The 18,068-nt window shown below is 47.4% G+C and overlaps 1 protein-coding gene across 4 annotated transcripts; it reads right to left on the reverse strand.

Annotated features, from left to right (window-relative positions):
- Nucleotides 1-268: 268 nt before the first annotated feature.
- ASB1 (ankyrin repeat and SOCS box containing 1) lies at nt 269-17,699 on the reverse strand. Of its 4 annotated transcripts, none has more exons than XR_006182189.1 (8): nt 17,618-17,699; nt 17,355-17,496; nt 14,090-14,392; nt 9,343-9,728; nt 7,845-8,022; nt 1,843-2,012; nt 1,491-1,622; nt 269-394 (listed from the first exon to the last, which is right to left on the reverse strand). XR_006182189.1 is itself a non-coding variant. In XM_042890680.1 (6 exons), exons 1-5 carry the CDS (start codon nt 17,697-17,699, stop codon nt 7,889-7,891), a joined length of 1,047 nt encoding a protein of 348 aa, XP_042746614.1. In that variant the 3' UTR covers nt 3,614-7,227; nt 7,845-7,888. The 4 variants fall into 4 exon arrangements, 2 of the variants coding, with proteins under 2 accessions (XP_042746614.1, XP_042746613.1); XR_006182188.1 differs by having other exon boundaries at nt 1,491-1,722; XM_042890680.1 differs by lacking the exons at nt 269-394; nt 1,491-1,622; nt 1,843-2,012 and adding an exon at nt 3,614-7,227.
- Nucleotides 17,700-18,068: the final 369 nt, after the last annotated feature.

Below are 18,068 nucleotides of genomic sequence, written 5' to 3' on the forward strand. Positions count from 1 at the left end.
CACTTTTTTGGGCATAAAAAGACTGAGAGGGGATCTGATCCATGTTTATAAATATCTAAAGGAAAGCAGGAGGCAAATGGATGAGGCTAGGCTCTTCTCAACAGTATGCAAAGATAGGACAAGGAGTAATGGCCTAAAACTTGAGCACAGGAAGTTCTGCACTAACATGTGGAAGAACTTCTTTACAGTAAGGGTGACGGAACACTGGAACAGGTTGCCCAGAGTGTCTCCCTCTATGGAGATGCTCATGACCTGTCTGGACACCTACCTGTGTGACCTACTGTAGGGTATCTGCTTTAGCAGGGGAGTTGGACTCGATGAGATCCCTTCCAACAGCTGTGATTCTGTGATCTCAAATCATCACAATTTCACTAAAATGTAAGAAAACGATGCTCTGAAAAAAAATAAATAAATCACAACATTGTCCCAATCAAAGCCCAGCTGCAGATGCTAGTAGCAATTTAGAAATAATAAAAATAAGTGCTGACACTATTGCATCACATGACAATTTGTTTTCACTACAGACAGTGTTACAGAATAATATTGATACGATCAAATAAAAGAGAAAATTTTCAGGAACAGCTTTTGCGTGGACATGAAATGTTCAAATGCTGAAAATTGTGAAAATGAAGACTTGTTGGTAAAAACCGTGTGCTGTGAGAAATGAAAGAAACATATGAACCCTTTACTACATCCCACCCACTAATGAAAATGGGCTCAGAAAGGCCAGAAACACCCACAAAACAGTTGACCCCACTTCCTGTGCCTCCTTAGCATTCTGGGCCTCCAAACGGGACCACAGCTCTCAATGCCATAAATGACACCGCACGGGGCTAAGAGCTCAGTGCTTTTAAGGAGACTTCTTAATTTAACTTGCAATTTATGAAGGCATTTTACCATCCTTCAACTCTCATTTTCTCTGAGCAAATGCAGACCCCTCTTTGCAAGATGTCAAATAAATGGATATCGCCAAATTATTAAAATTAAAGGCAAGTGCAGAGTTGGCCAAACAAATTATGGCTGGAAACCAGCTTCCACATTCCCCTAGTGGCTTTCAGATGGTTGTGGAAAGATGCCATCGGAGAAAACGTCGTGTCTGCAAGCATCACCTCACCCTGGTATGTTTGGAAAGCTTATAGAAATCCTGTGCCACAGGGAGTGGGCTGTGTGCAGATCATACATCATCCTGCTGCTTTCCGAGGGGACACTTGAATCCATTAATCAGTGCTAATGGCAGTCCTGGTCTACCTTGCCCATTGTGGCTTTAATTTTCTTCCCAGTTTCAAAGTGATAGAAGGTGGCTGAGTATGGAGACATAATGGCTGATTCCATCTGTCTGGCCCATCTTAACCAAATTGCCTGAAATGCATCTAGATATTTTCTGAATGCGTCTTGCACAAAGCTTTCAGGCAAAGGCTTAGCCAAGCCCTCCGTTAATAGCTTTCAATAAGCATACATTTGATAGGTAACAAGAATGTCCAGCATCTTACCTGTGGTTTTCCACTGATGGGCAGCCAGCTTGGCCAGCACTTTCAGTATTTGGGCATTTTAGTACCTTTTTAGGATAACAATCACGGCACACACGGAGCTCCTGGCCAGGCATTCTCAGACGGGATGATTTGCTGTTGGAAAGATTTGTTGTGCCTTTTACAAACACCAGATGCTCGGTGAAGAGAAAATAAAGCATACTTTCCAGTAAACAAAAGCAGGTTTCATTTGTCTCTAAAGCATAAACAAAATAAACAAAAAAGAAGAAGTAAAAAAGGGAAAAAAGTGCAAAACAGAGCTTGTACATATGCGTCAGGGGGAGAAAGTGGTGAAAGAAGTGAGAAGTGCATGTACCTGGAGACGGATTAATGGGCTCTGTGGTGCAACGATGGTCTCGGAGGGCTGGAGCCTTCTTTCTTCCACACAAGGCTCAAACACTGTGTGGGTTTTCTTTTTCTTGCAGGTTACACTTTGCATGGGACAGAGGGCTCACGCAGAGAAACTGGAAAATGACCCTGAAGGAGCTGATAGGGAACAAAGCAAGTTAAACAAGCAGGGGCTTCCCCAGCAGGAGCTGGGGGAATGGAAGTAACACATACTAGAGGAAATACTTTGAGACTGTGAGATTTACTGCAGCCTTGGTTGGTTTTCATAGCCCAGGGCAAATATTAGAGCATTTCATAGTGCAAAGCAAAACCCCTTCCCTTCCACACTGCTGCAGGAAAAGTAACTGCATTAGATCCTGAGATAAGATTGATGAATGTGATTCACTAAAAAAAGTTGCAATGACTGACATAATAAAAAACAAGGGCAGGCTCTCAGATGGGCTCTTCTCCTCAGAAATACAAGAAATTCAATGAGAGGTGACCAGAAACCTCATCCTGTCTCCTCCAGAGAGACAACCAAGAGGGGACAGGTTTACAGCACACAAATTCAGGGCTTGAGTCCAGCAGCCCTTTAAACAATTCATATTTATCAGGCTGGCATTTGCAGCTCAGATCTCTCCCAAGTGACAATAAATCTCCAGTTCTTTCCAAGCTGCTGCACGGAGATAGTTGCTGACCTATTCCCCAGGAGGGTTATGGGCACCCAGTTGGGACAGACACAACATGAGCTTCATGTTGGGGCACAGGAAGGAGCCACTTCTGAACTGCAGCAATATTGAGGTTGGATGTGATTTCTAGAATTTCAGATCAGGGTTCGTTTGGCTTTGTTTTGATCCATCACCACCACAATTCCAAACCATTTCATCATTTTCTTCTTCTTTTTGACTCTAGAGGAAATTCTGGCATCAGCTAGGACAAACGCTTCCCAAGTGGAAAGAGCAGGGATCCTAAAGAAAAGTCTGGTATCCTTGATTGGAGACAGCTACAAGGAGTACTGAAAAGTACCCGAAACTCTCCTTGTACCACCTAAAGAATGCAAACTATCCAGGTATGACAGATGGACCCCATTACATCTGCCAATCCCACACCCACCAGAAGTGCTTGCAGCTCAAGCTTCTAGGGAGTTTTCCAATGAAAATATCAGAAAAGGCCAAGTTATAAGAACTGAAACGCTCTGAAGAATTACACTGCCTTCAGAATACTTCCATGCCAGGATAAACTGAGGGGCTACATTTCCGGAGAGGGACACAAATAAAGCAGAAACAGAAATTAGAGATCTGAAGAGCCTTCTTCAGTATACTTTGAAGGACTAGGTGGAAAGACAAGACCTGTGGGCAGCTGGGGTGACAGTGCTGCCATGGCATTCCAAGGAAAGGGCAGGTCAGCAATGCTGATGTGAGCTTGCAAATGAGGATTGGTGGCGAAGATGCACCTGAGAGCAGTTTGCTCTGCATATTCCCGTTGGGCTACGGTTTGATTTGGTTTCCACATCCCTCTTGCAAACTGTCCAGGGGTGACAATGGTACAGGAAACTACCGCTCAGCCTCTGGCTGTAACCCACTTGCAGGAAGCACGGTTCTCCAGCCCCCTCCAGTGGCTACAAAACAGGCTGTGGAGTCAACTAGGGGACCTGGAGTAGGAAAACCAGGAAATAATTCAGGTTTAAGAATATTAGGAAATACGTAGGAGCATTTCTTCTTCCCATGGCGAGGTAAATGATTAGGCACACAGCCAAGCTCTTGCACTGGAACATCTTTATTTAGCTACACACAGACCCACCACAGATATCTCCTATCTGCTCTTGGATCAAATCTTACTGCTGTGCACAATCATTCTACCCTGGGCAAAAGAAAGGAGCACTGAATAGTGTTCCTTGAAGCAACACTCTTGGCTGTCACCTCTGCTTTGTCCTGGGCAGGTTCCTAGACCCCCTTCTTTCATGGGCTAAAGAGGTGCTGCGCCTCAAAGGCTGGTTTTGGTGTAAAAAGTGCTTTATTTGAATAAGGGAAGGGAAAGGAAAAAAAAAAGCAACAAACACTGCAACCTGGTAGATTTCATTCTGCCATTTGCACAACACCCAAATGACAGGAAGTTACATTTGGGTATTACGCCAGCTACCAGCATCTCCTGCTCTCAAAAGTCCCTGTAGAACAAAGAAAACCCACAAGAAAAAGACTCTTGCATATCTTTGCTTATTCCAGATCTGCTTCAGTTCTTTAACCATTTTCCAAATCTCATCCCACCCCATACTTACAGCAAGGCCACACAATGCACACTTCATACATTATGCACAAATATAACAGGCATTCCTCAGTGGAGGAGATGCACACTGCAGAACTGTTCAGTTTCCCATGTCTCACTTGTTATTCATGTTATCTGAGCACGCCTCCCAGACTGCATGGAAAACAATACTTTTACAAAAAAATGCATTGCTACAAAGGAGGAAATGGTAAAGTCTGAATTAAGGCAAAAATAAATGTCACTTACATAGTGTGAAGACATAATATATGCATATTATTCCTCAGATTTCATACTGGAAGACTATTGTTTACTGGGTTTAAAGGGACAGGGACAGCCAGAGGATATGTGCTGCGGCCCTGCAGGACATCATAAATCTAATTTGAGATTCATTATTACAATGGAAATTGCAGATATTCTGTGTACCAAACCATTTCATCTAGGCAAAGCTGGGTTTTTGTTGCCTAGCAACAAATGTCCACAAGGACTACTCCAGCAGCAGCCTTCACACTTACAGCTTAATGTTACGTGAGTTGTTCTAAAGCACTGGACTCTCTTCAGTCCCTCAAAAAGGTCGTCCACTCAGGTTTAAGGCTGAAACCTTGGCAGGAGGCACAGTCCCTCAGTTAAGATGACAGATGGGTGGGTAGTCCAGCAAAAAGCCTCCTGCACTTCCAAGGTTTGATTGTGCAGACACCCAAGTGCTTGTTGAACTTTAAGCTTGTTTGCTATAAGACTGTGGGAACCATCCTTTGATCCACAGGGCTCAGGGACTTGAGGTATTCACTGTTAGGGGAATACTTTGAACTCCACACAGGTTGGATTTGGAGACCCGTATGGTCCTTAGGTGTGAGGTCAAAAGGACCACCCCTATGCACAAAGTTCAGCACACTGTTAGAGCATCATGATTACTGTACTTCAAATCATAAATAAAGAATGGGAACTAACCAAGGCTGAAGCCCCCACCCTCAGCATAGCATGAGCTTACCAACAGGACCTACAAAGGAATCCTATCAGAACCTGACAGCCCATGGAAAGAGTGCTTTTCCAACTCACACTCCCACGGCTGGGAGCACAGAAGGATGGCTACAACTGTTGGCCTGGGTAAGGCTTCACTGGCTGACTATCCACAGGAAGGATGTAGGACAGTGTCAATCAAGGGCACAACAGTCAACAGATCAAATACAGAAGGCAGCTATAATGAAACTTGTAACAGATATATCTGCAGAGGCTTAGCTTTAACTGTGCACTCTAGTTACACTGTGCACTGAGTTGTTTGCTATGCCTCCCCAGAGGAGCACGTGCCTTCCACCTCTATTCAGCTACTTTCTCCCAAAAGGCACTAATGTGTGAGTGGTTTGCAAAACTATGTGAAGAAGTAAAAACTGGAGTGAAAAAGTCGACCCAAAGAAGCTGTTGCCATGGCATTTTCTCTAGACATCCTCCCTCATTTTCTGCCTCTGTACACTGGGGTTAGAGAATATGTTTGGTCCGTGCTCCTGCAAAACATTATGGTTCTACCAGCAAGGTGACAAGCGGCTTTACAACCTGCCTGCATCTTTTAGGCATGTTAACACTTCCATAAAGCAGGCACACAACTCCCAGGCAAAATGATCATGGGCTGCCCTAGCCTCCCATACGGTGAAAACCTAAACCATCTGCAAGGCTGAAAAGGAAACAATGCAATACTGCTGCCTTCTCACCTTGAAAGCACGCCCATAGCTACACAGCCTTGCCATTATATCTCATCTGATGAGGATTTTTGAAAGTGTCTGAACAGTGAGTGAGTGTGACCATTGCATTTCAGCCTTTTCTCAACAGTGTAATGCTCAGTAATGCAAGTCTTGCCTCCTTATCCTAAGATAAGTGAGCAGAGCAATGTACAAGACTGCTCTTCCAGGCCCAGGCACGGAACAGAAATAAAAGGAAACAATCAAGAGTCTCCATTTCTTCCTGCCCTTCCTCCTTCTGCAAAAGCATCTCAGAAAGACGCTTCAGCAGATAATAAAAACATACAAAGAAGTTCACTGCTGCTTATCAAACTCCACCACAAAAAATATCTCAGTGAGAAGACCAGGAACTGAGCTGTGACTTTGCAGTCACTGGAGCATCTGGAAAGAAGCATTTCATAAACTAGTGCTACACCCTATTCACCTTTCTGCTCTTTCTTTAGGTATTTGTAAGCAGGTATCTCCAACTAAAAGACATGCAACTTACCCCTCCTTCAGCAACTGATCTGAAGTGCGCAGCAATTCAAGGAGTGTCTAAGAGCAGAGCACTCATTCAGGGTAAAACACTGCTGGCATAGGCTCTATAAAGGACTGCTTCATTCAGAATCATGCTACCTCCTGATTCTTCGATAAAAGATTAAAAATCCTTTCTTCTCCCTTCTCCACAGTGCTGAGAGAAGCAGGATCAAACAAAAACGCCTGTCAGGTGGATCTGTCTGGTCATGTGAGGTAAGGACTAAAGGTAGGTAGGAATTTCCATGTGCTCTGCATTGTCAGCTACTTTACTGGGCCTTCAGCAAGGTCACAATCACTGGAATATAGCAAGAAGGCAGTCTACAGATAATTTTTGTTATCTTTTTCTTCATAATCACACAGATATATTCACAGCCATTGCATCAACCACTATCCAGCACTGCAAGAAACAATTTAATTTAGCAGCCCCTCCACTCCTGGTCATTCTTGGTCATTCTCAAACATTCAAACCAATTTTACAGTGAATGGATGAGTTTGGTCATTGCTTTTCCAGAAAGTACCCTAGAAATCTTTCAGGTTCACATTCTGGCTTCATCTGAGTATCACAGTCCTTGATCCACCACCACTGCAGCAGTGACTGAACGGCAGGGATCACATCATCCCTGCAATGAACTCCGTGCTGTTCAGTTTCCATAGGTGAAAATACTATTTCCTCTTCTGTCTGTATCTTCTCATTTGTGCTACAGCAGTGTCCTGGGCAGTTGGCAGGAGGACTGGCCAACCCTTGCCTCATCCATCACAGAGCTGGAAGGAGAGCTAACGTGCCACAGCAGGTCTGGTGGTCTGTAGAAACGACTCAGATGGGATAGGATTACACATTCTGCTACTCTCCCATCTGTGCAACGGGGCCTCTGGAGGAAGAAAGCCAAGTCAGCAGCTACCTTGCAGCACGTAGAGACACGGATACAATTCTCCAAGTAATGCACAGCACTGGACAGGAAACTTGATGCATTTTACACCAGAAGAGGACAGAAGAAAATATACCTACTTTTACAGCAGCAACCACAAACTCCACAGGGAAGAGAAAGGCCAGGTACTGACAGCAGAAAGAGAACAGTGCTGCTGTAATCCCCTTACCAAGGCAAGGAGAGACTCCCTTGCACACTGTAGGAAAATGAAAGGCTTCAGTACAGTAACATTTGCCACACAAAAGTGCCTCTGAGACCCAAGGCGTGTGTAACACAGAGCAATAACAGAGGTAGAGTCGTAACAAACAGACATATGCTAACAGCTATGGGATATACTGTGTTTGCTCATGTAACAGCCACACACACTTGTGACCTCACTGCCCGACCTGCTGCCAGCAGATCACCAGTGAGATAACCGGCAGCTTAAGTGCAGACACACAAAATCATTGCACCCTAAAACTGGAGGGGAAACCCACAGGGGCAGGGAATTATGTGCATTCCATGAGCAAACCAGTATTTTTCTGGGGGCAAAGAATTGGCACCTGGCTTTGTCAACTCACTCGTTTAGCAAATCAAACTGTCCCAGAAAGCAGCCGGTTGCCCTTTAACTGTGCTCATGAAGTAAAAATTGTTTAATGGGGTCTGGGACTGGAAGGATATGGATCCGATCCAGACGAGATTTGCCAAGTATTCTTCGTACAGCTATGCGGCAGAGAGACAACAGGCTCCGGGCGCGGCCTGCAATAAAGAAAGCAGAGAGGAACTGTTGAGGGACAGATGGAGGAAGATAACAGCATGTAAATTGTGCAGAGCTACGGTTGGCAGCGGAGGAGCCATTTACCCCTTCCAAATGCTGAGGCTATGACCTGCACAGCAACACGAAGGCAGTGCAGGAGAGCTGAGTATGCACAAATCCTCCCTACGAAGAGGCCAAACCTTTTGGCCAAGGATTTGGAGCGATCACAGCTGCCACACAGGCAGCTTGGAAGGGTAAAAAGGGCAACTGCAAGGGGTTGTAACTACAGAGCGAGCTCCTGCCAGAGCGGGTTCAAAAGATCACTGCCCAATCCACACCAAGCGAGGCTGTGAGAGACTTTATCCTAATCCAATCATTTTTAAAAAGATGCGGACTTTCTTTTTGCACTAAATCATCCCCTGGGAATCAACAGCACTGATGTTCAGCTCAGGTCTTACCACAGATTTCCTTTGATGGCTTCCATTGAGTTCACGGTGAGCTCTTCCACCACAGGGATGAGAGGATGGTGGTGTCCATGTTGATTCAGGATACCCAGGCTCTCCTGGGTATCCCTCCATTATCCAGCATGTTCTACCCAAGGAGTCCCATGTGCCTCCTAAAAACAGGCTTAATGGAAACCACCTGCTCTGCATCTGTGTCTCCTTTCAGCAAAAGTCCAGGCAGGTTTGAAAAAGGCATGTGCAAAGCTGAATAACTTTGGGGTGGAGCCTGGGAATTGAATCCCATATCCTGAAACTCTTTTCAATTTCTCTGGTCTGGAGTTCAAGAGGGAAACCCCACTTTGGACTCTGGTACAAAGCCCTGGCCACCATTCTCCACCATTTTTGTTCCTTTTTTCCACATTTACTGCCACCACTGCATCTTTATTTCCCAAGAAGCCTGTCCAGACACGACTACCCTTGAGCACAGGGTCTCTCAAGAATAGTGAGGACACATCCATACAGCTCTGGAGAACTGGGTCCAACAGGATACACTTGCCTGTGGTTTGCAGACCCAAGTCCCTGCTATGGTACCATCCTAACCTTCCTTTAGGCAGCTGAGGACAACACCAGGCAACAGAAAAGAGCTGGGAGAAAGATTTTAAGAAGTAAAATTACATAGGCTGGGCTGAGGAGACAGGGATCACTGGGAGCTCGAGGATACAAGAGGGAAATGAGAAGGTGAAAAGTGCAAAATGCAACAAGAGAAAAACAGGGAGTCTAGCTGGGAACAAGGGGGTCATTGAGCTGCCACTGCCAAGAAATTCTCCTGAATCCAGAGCTAGATAAAACCAGTCACCACAATAAGTCAAAGCCACTTACCTCGTGCTTCTTTGAAGACTTGCAGAGCCTCAGGGTTGACTTTGACCCTCCCTGTGGAGTCAAATTCCAAGGCCTCCACCTTCACCAGGTTCAGGTTGGCTCCAAAGTCAATCAAGAGGTGGATGAACGCCGCATCACAGCCGTGCCGCAGGACAGCATCCATCACACACACCGGTGAGCCCCGAGAGAAGCCTTGGATGTTGATTGGCCCACGGCAATTAAAATCTGGGTTGGCTCCAGCCTGGAGCAGCAGCCGGAAGCACTGAAGGTTGTGGTAGGCAGCGCTGATGTATAGTGGACAGACCACAAGTGTGGTGAGGGGTCGCAAGGAGGGGCTGGAGACCCGAGAAGCGAGGTGGTGATTCACATCCACATCTGCACCATATCTAGAAGGGAGAGTAGTAACCTTTTGGAAACAAGGGCAACATCAGCATGACTAGCAGCCCAGGGGCACAAAATGATGAAGGCAGAGGACACAGAGGACCAGCACCATGTGGGATGCCCGTCCTTGGTTCATCTGAGCCCACCACCCATCTTCCAGCCATGCTTATCCCCAAAGTACAGAAAAAAAAAGTCAAGTTAAGGCCACGTTGGTTCACAAGAAGAAGTGTCTGCAAATGGACTTCATGCAGTTTCACCCATTTACCTTCAAAGTTAATTCAGGGGACCTTTTTGTAATGTGCCTCTCTTCCAGGGACAGGCTTAGTACAGAAGCAAGGATGTCATATCCAGCATGGTCTGATCTTCGAGAAGCAAAGCTGTCCTGCTGCCAGAAATAGCCCAGGCTCGAGACAGAGGAGGCTGAGGGACACCTTCCCTCACCCTCCTGAAGGATATGCCAAGCACAGCTTTGGCACAAGGAACAGCTCAGCCCTGAGCCAGCAGCATGGAATGTTGGATGCTAATGGGCTGGCTGGAAAGCAGGGGATGCTTCCAAATGACTCAGTTGAAGAGATGCAGTGAAGTAACTTCCCCACCAGTACAAAACAGGCCAAAAAGCAATACAAGCAATTGATCTGCCTGTCACAAACAGCAGGGAAATGGAAACAGAAATCAGTGCTCAGCAGTGAAACACATATGATAAATCCCGCTCCCAAAGAAACTTGGATGGTTGAAATCCCATCAAAAATCCCATCCGAGTCAAAGAAAGACCTTTTCTCTAGTGTTTATCTCAGCTGACGGGATGTACCCGCCAACTCTAAGCGTGTCAGAAACTAGAACAATGTAAAATAACTGTTGTCAGACGTTCTGCTCTCCCTATCCATCCTGCATAGCTCAATTTACAGGTTATATATAATGCGAGACATTGCATAAGAGATTACACATCACTGGCCAGCACTCTGGGTACTGAAGCAGGGACCTCCAGAAGCTGCAACAGAAAACCTCTCAAGTCTTTTGCAAATGGCTCAGGCCTCACGCTACCGCAGAGGAAAGTCAGTACTTCACATATTTGCTACATAGGCTCACGTCTCTCAACTGCTCCATAAGCCCTTTGACCAAAGCAAAGTAGGTGCCAGCTTGCTGTGGTGTAAAGGCGGGCAAGTAGGCTACAGCCCAGCTCAAAGGAAATCAGCATCATCATGGTACAGAAAGTAACATCAGTGGAATAACTTTTTTTCTGGGAGTACAGGTGGCTGTAAGTTTGAACAGAAAACAGAACAGAACAGAAAACAGGGCGTATTGGCTTTGAATCCTTTTTTTTTTTTTTTTTTTAAATGTTGTTGGTTTTTTTTTTTTTTTTTTTGGAGGAAATGAAGGAAACAGCCAAAAAAATGAGAGCAAAAGGGTCAGGTGTCATGCTCTAGAAAAACATGGAATTCAAAAAATGGTAATGCAGCACAAATAAGAGACTGCAGAAACAAGCATTGATTTCCCCCAGGCTGGGTAACACCCAAGGAGTGGGACACCATAGCTCCCCATCTGCTTCACGTGCAGCTTGGGCTGGAACAAGAAAGAAGACAATACAATCCCCTGAGGTGTAACCAGTTTTAATTGCAGTATTATAGATCAAGCAAAGCCCTGTTTCTTTCCCACAGGGGAATAAGACATTCCTCCAGTCACCAGACCCCCTCTCAAAATTGCAAATCAAGCATTCAGAGAACTAGATTTTCTGTCTTCCTAGATAGCACACAATACTCCTTTCTGCAGTTAATAAAAAACAAATAAGGAAACCACGTGGGGACAAATTCTTCCTCACTGCAAGCATGTCTCTTGCTGATCCCAGTAGAGACTGGTCCCTACCCATTAAATTCTTAGCCAAGCACTTCAGAGGATAGGAATAGTCAGGTTGCACGTGAAGACCCCTATGGGTCCCTTCCAACTTGGGACGCTGGATGATTCTACGTCTCACTTAAATTAAGCGCATGGAGAACAAGGGCCAGGGAAACCTGCCTGAAGTTTCCTGCCTGCCCTGCAAAGGGCATACAAGGTGATTTTACCCTAATGCACAAGATCTCCCAAGCATGAGGATCTTGGCTAAGAGCTCAGGAGATCTATAGGGTGGAGAAAAGCAAGAAAAAATCGGAGCTAGGCAGTAATGATACTGCAGAGTGTCATAATAGCCACAGCACCGAGCTTTGCTTCCCAGTTCACTGCACTTTAATGGGACATTCCCACCTTCTGGAGAATCCCACAGCACTTTGCTGAGTTTGCATCACTTTATGCTTTTCTGAAGTACTGAGAGCAAAATAAGAAAACGTGTCTGTTTTGCACAGGCAATCACACACGCTCCCTATAGATACAGAAATCACTTAAAATCAGACTACGCAAGCATTTGAATGGGATCATTTGTGCTACTATGGGACATTCACAGGATGGCTATGGGGCCACTGCCTTCTGTGGCCATGGTTCTGACCACACAGCAGTCTAACTCTCATTTCAGTCTTAATCCCTTCTCATTACTGCTGTCAACATTCTCATTCTCAGTCCCCCACTTCCCCAGAACATGGAATTCTGCTGTTTCAGAGTCAGGTACCTGTCTGAGGCAGCGGTGGGATTTGCCAGATTGCTTTTTTGCTGCTTTTAGTGCAGCAGAAGGACCTTCTCATCCAGAGGTCATCCCTCAGTTGTGCTGGAAATACAGTATGATGGTCAATCCCATAACAAGCTGTTAGGAAAGTAATCTATACCTTGGAAACAGAACTGCGAATATTTCTGCCAGTTGTCTTACAGAATGGATCTCCATTCCACAGCTACGTGTGTATTTACTATTAGAGTGGATATGATTTCAATTATTGCTTGCTTAGCTGGTACAGCAATTGTGGCAGGATTCAGGGATCCTGATTGTGCTGCTTTATGATTACGAAAATTGAACCAGGTGATGTTTGGACACCTGCAGCAAGCTTGACTGGTTGGGCTTTCATTTCAGAACACTGAGACTCTGTCAAGCTGAATATTCTGAAATATTTTCTCATATCTCAGTAAAAGCGTCTTCCTTGTTGCATTTCTTCTGCTAAATCCTTTAGAGCAACATTTCTGAAAATCTCTGACTGAGCTTTGTAACATAAGAGTGCATTTTAAAGCAAGCAACTCTGAAGAGATCTATGAAATCCATACTCAGAGATAGTTGAAATTTTGGGCAATCTGACAATTTAGTATTAGCTTAGCAGCCCTGGGAGAGACATCATCTAATAAAAAGGCATTGGACAAACTCCAGTTAATTTTTAATCCTGAAAGTTTTCCAAAATCTTGCTTTTAATATTGCTGGCAAGGTATCCCGAGGAGCAGACGTATAAATCAATGCATCAGCTCTCCATGTGCTGAAATACCATTTGCTACATTTCACCCTGCCTTAGTGGACATCAGGGGAGGCTCTGGGGAATGCAATACGTATGCTGAGCCCCGTACCAGCAAGCGCGTGGCAATGCGACATCTTTCTCTCAGTCTGCAGGAGTGGGAACAGTTTCCCCCCTTCTTTCTACTTCTCAGCTTCCTTAAAGCTGCACTGTGTGAAAATTAATTTGCCCGCAAGCAAAATTCCTTTCTGCTGTTATTTGCTAGCAGTTACAGCCATTGAAGGGATTCCTTGGAGAGTGTTTCTCTGTGAATCCAAATAAACTTTCTGTTCTTTTACTACCCCTTTCTACAACCTGTATTTCCCCCCTATAATCCACTATTATTTGGCATCAAAGGCTCATATAGTTGCTCAGCATGGTCCCTTGTACAAACAACTTCCAATTTAGAAGACAGGAAGTATCACGGCATGCCAAAGGAAGGAAACTCAAGCTTACACAGCCTTCTGCTGGACCCTGAGCCCACTCCCTGCTGGCGTGGTGCATGGAGAGTGTCCTACTGATGGGCACGTGCCTGGCAGCCAAGAACAGACTGTGCTGCCTTTGTTCCCAAGGACAGAATGTGTTCAGAGCAGCAGAACTAAGCAAAGATGCTTTCTGGTTGTCTGGGTGATCCATGCCATGAGCAATAGGAGTGCGGAGCTGGCCACTGGGCAGTAGTAACAGGAGCCAAGCAGTCAAGACAGAAGCTGAGGGGAGGATGGCCTGCAAGACTGAATAGTGGACGGTGGACACAGAAACAGGATCTGTCACCAGGCCCAAACAAAGGGAAAGACACCTAACACCCTTTTAGGAACTTCTCCCGACAGCACTCCTCTTGTCCAGCTGTGCCAAGCAGGCAGGTGAGGAGCAAACGGATACCTCAGCCACATAATGGAAAGATCCAAGGGAAGAAGAAAAGCAAGGCAAAGCCATTCTCCACCCCATCGGGATCAACTCCAGGACATATTTCTCACCTGATCAGCTCCTGGAGGATGTCTGCCCGGCCCACACGCGCTGCATGGTAGACAGGTGTGCTGCGATGGTGCCGGCTGCCGTTGGGGTCGGCTCCAGCTTCCAGCAGGATCTTGGCACACTCGAGGTGCCCGTTGACCACAGCCACGTAGAGGGCGGTCTGCCCCTTCACATCCACCAGGTCGATCTCAGCCCCTTTCTGGAGGAGGAAGTCGACACAGGGGCCGTGGCCAGCAGTGGCAGCAATGCGCAGAGGAGTGCAGGGCAGCCAGCCGCAGCACCACACCGACTTCTCATTGATCCGGCTAGTGAGAAACATGGGGTCAGGAGGTCTCCAGTCACCTTCTGCCACCCCACCTGCCCGAGCCCCACAGGACAGCACAAACAGCACCCTCTGCATTTTGGGGGCTTTACAGCAGCTCTGAAAAGCTCCTGCCAATAGCCTGTCCCCATTGCAGCAGGCTGTGGCAGATACGGCATGCCTGGACTATGGACTCTAGTGCAGCACTGCTGTATCAGGAACTGCTCGTATGCACAATGAGGGACAAACTCTTCCTCAAAACTCAGCCAAATGACCAAAGAAACCCTTCCCTCTACTCCCTTTCCATGGGGAGATGACCCCACTAGAAGTGACCGAGCCAGGGACCAAAACTGCTTAATTAAAAAGTGGCAGAAGGTTGTCAAAGCAGCAGGAAAACAGAAGAGAACTACAGGAGGAGAAACACATGGAAACTCAGGTATACACCTCTATCACACTGCTGGCATGTCCACACACTCAGCCTGGCACCATACAATGACATAAACGCAAATCCATGGAAGCTCAAAAGCGTGCAAACACTGCCCTGGCAGCAAGAAAGGAGCTGGCTTGGAGAGAGGTGCCACGTTAAACAGAACAGCAGAAGTAGATCATTGGCATCCTTGTTAGCCTATTGTCAGAAGAGCTTTATTCAAATTGTATAAGACTTGTCTGGCAGGAAGCTGCTTGGATCCCCTCTGAAATTACTTGTACTACTTGTCACACTCAGTACAGTAATCCAGATCTGGTTAGACCCGTAAGTCTCAAATATCCAGGCCTCAGTCCCCAACTCCCTGTAAATCCCTGCAAGTACTCTTTTAGAAGCAATGTACCAAGAGAAAGTGATTTCTTTAAGACCAATGCATGCTGGCTAAAGTGCCCTTTAGCCAGAGCAGTGGTGGATTTGCTCTTCTAGCTCATTCTGTCCTGGCCTCTATAACAAGAACAGGACAAAACACTTTTCATACACTGCACTTAAGGCAACCTGCTAAGAGAGCAATGCCACCACCTTTTTTTTTCTTCAAACATGTTTTCGGAAGAGGAGTAAAAGAAACCCTGTAGAAGTGCTCTTTAGCAGGTTTGGGCATCTCCACCCTACACCCAGTACGATGTTAGTGGTGGTGATGGGTCAACAGATGGACTTGATCATCCCAGAGGTCTTTTCCACTCTTAATGATTCAACTGCATTCAAAGACAACACTTTTCTGTTCACTCCACCACCTGTGTGATGGTGCTGCAGGTCCTGCCAAACTTTGCTGTTTCATGCAGAAACCTGGGTCAGCTCACTGTCTTGAAGGGCTGCCTGGTCCTGCAGAATGGTAAAAAAAGAAGGCAAAATCTCAGACCAAGGGACCAGAGGCCCAGCAGAGCTGTCTAGGTACAGAAAAAGGGGTTGGCTCATTCTCAATTTTTGCTGAAATGACAGTTTCTAAGGCGAGTAAACATTGTGCACTCTAAGCATTTTTCTTCATATTGCAGGAAAATTAATTAACTATCCCCATGGTCAGAGACTAAGCAGTGGGTAGATTTTGTAACATAGGGTGTTTCAGGTTTACAACTGATTATAACCCCTTTTGTATGTTTTTCTCATTATATGTAGACTCTTATTTTCACGGTATTGTATTTCCATCATGATCCAAAAAGAGTTTGTGCATGGACAACGCAAGTTCACAAACTGGCCTGAGATTTGCCTCCAATGAGACTAACACAGGGTTGGTTTCAGGTGTGAGCAGAGCAGCCTCCCACCAGACAGCTCCTGGAGAAACAGAGCACAGCACTTCTGTCAGTGGGAAAGGTGTTCAAAAGGAGCAGGCTGTGGGGAGGAGGGAGAGAATCACAGAATCACAAGGGTTGTAAAAGACCTTCAAGAGCATCCAGTCCAATCATCCACCCATCACTAATAGTATTCACTGAACCACGTCCCTCAACACAAAATCCAACCGTTCCTTGAACACCTTCAGGGTTGGAGACTCTACCACCTCCCTGGGCAGCCCATTCCAGTGCTTGACCACTCTTTAGGAAAAATTCCAGCCTAAATCTCCCCTAGTGCAGCTTGAAGCCATTCCCTGAAGTTCTATCACCAGTTATACAAGAGAAGAAGCCAACCCCCAGCTCACTATAACCTCTCTTCAGGTAGTTATAGAGAGCAATAAGGTCTCTCCTGAGCCTCCTCTTCTCCAGGCTGAACATTCCCAGCTTCTTCCGCCATTCCTCATCAGCCCTGTGCTTCAGACCCCTCACCAGCTTTGTTGCCTTTCTTTGAACCCACTCCAGGGCCTCAATGTCTTTCTTGCACTGAAAGGCCCAAAACTGGACACAGTACTTGAGGTGGAGCCTCACCAGAGCTGAGTACAGGGTTACAATCACTGCCCTGTTCCTGCTGGCAACACCGTTCCTGATGCAAGCCAGGATGCCATTGGCCTTCTTGGCCACCCAGGCACACTGCTGGCTCATGTTCAGCCGAGCATCAATCAATACCCCCAGGCCCATTTCCTCTGCACAGTCTTCCAGTCAGTCTGCTCCAAGCCTGCAGCGTTGCCTGGGTTTGTTGCGGCCAAAGTGCAAGACCAGGAGGGTCATAGAATCGTAGAATCATTCATGTCGGAAAAGACCTCTAAGTCTCAGTGCCACCTGAACACCTCCATGGACAGCAACCCCATCGCCTTCGTGGGCAGCTGTGAAGAAACTGTACCTAATATCCAAACTGAACCTCCTCTGGAGCAACTTGAGGCCACCAGCTCTCCTCCTACCCCTGCTATCTGGGAGAAGAGGCCGACCCCACCTCACCACAACGTCTTTGCAGGCAGTTGCAGAGCGATGAGGTCTCCCCTGAGCCTCCTCTCCTCCACACTGAACAACCCCAGTTCCCTCAGCCGCTCCCCATCAGACCCGTGCTACAGACCATCACAGCTCCGTTGCCCTTCTCTGTGCACGCTCCAGGTCTCAGCGTCTTTCCCATAGCACCTCCTCACCTCTGGAAGCTCTCCTCCTCCAGCAAGCTCTTCAACGTGGGCAGATCCCCCACGTAGGCTGCATCGTGGAGCCGGGTGTCCTCGCAGTGCTCCAGGGGGTGGTCGCAGAACTGCTCCCGCAGCCACTCCTTCAGATTCCGACCTGCGCTGGAGAGAGGGGCGTTGGGCTGAGCGCCGCGGCGGGCGGCTGCTCGGATCCCGGACCCCCGCAGCTTCCGAGCTTCCCCGCGGCCGCCCCGCGGCTCTCCCCCGCCTCACGTTACCTGCGGGCCCGCCCGGAGCGCCCAGGCCGCCCGCCGCTTCCCCCGGGGCGGCCCCGCCGCCGGCAGGACTGCCCTCGGCCATCCGCCCGCAGGCAGCCGGCTCACATCGCGGCCTCCTCTCCGCCGCCGCCGCGGCCCTCCCTTCCCCAGCCCGGCCTGATTGGTGCCCGCCGCCGCTTCCTGCCTCCGCGTTAAGGTGGTTTTCCCCGGCCGGAGGAGGCGGCTCTCAGCGAGCGATTCCTCCTTCAGAACCGCTCGGCTCGGCCCGGCCGGCAATCCGGAGCTCCTCGTGGAGCTGCGCCGCGTATTGCACCTGGGTCGTGGCATCGGTGCAAGCTGGGGGGTGTAAGGATGGAGCGCAGCCCTGCCGAAATGGACCTGGGGGTGCTGGTGGACGGCAGCTGGACGTGAGCCACCGCTGTGCCCTCACAGCGCAAAGCCAGCCTGGTTT

The sequence above is a fragment of the Lagopus leucura genome, unplaced genomic scaffold (genome assembly GCF_019238085.1).
Source record: "Lagopus leucura isolate 7727_CA_CO unplaced genomic scaffold, USGS_WTPT01 155-4_obj-0_obj, whole genome shotgun sequence".
Classification (NCBI taxonomy): Eukaryota; Metazoa; Chordata; class Aves; order Galliformes; family Phasianidae; genus Lagopus; species Lagopus leucura.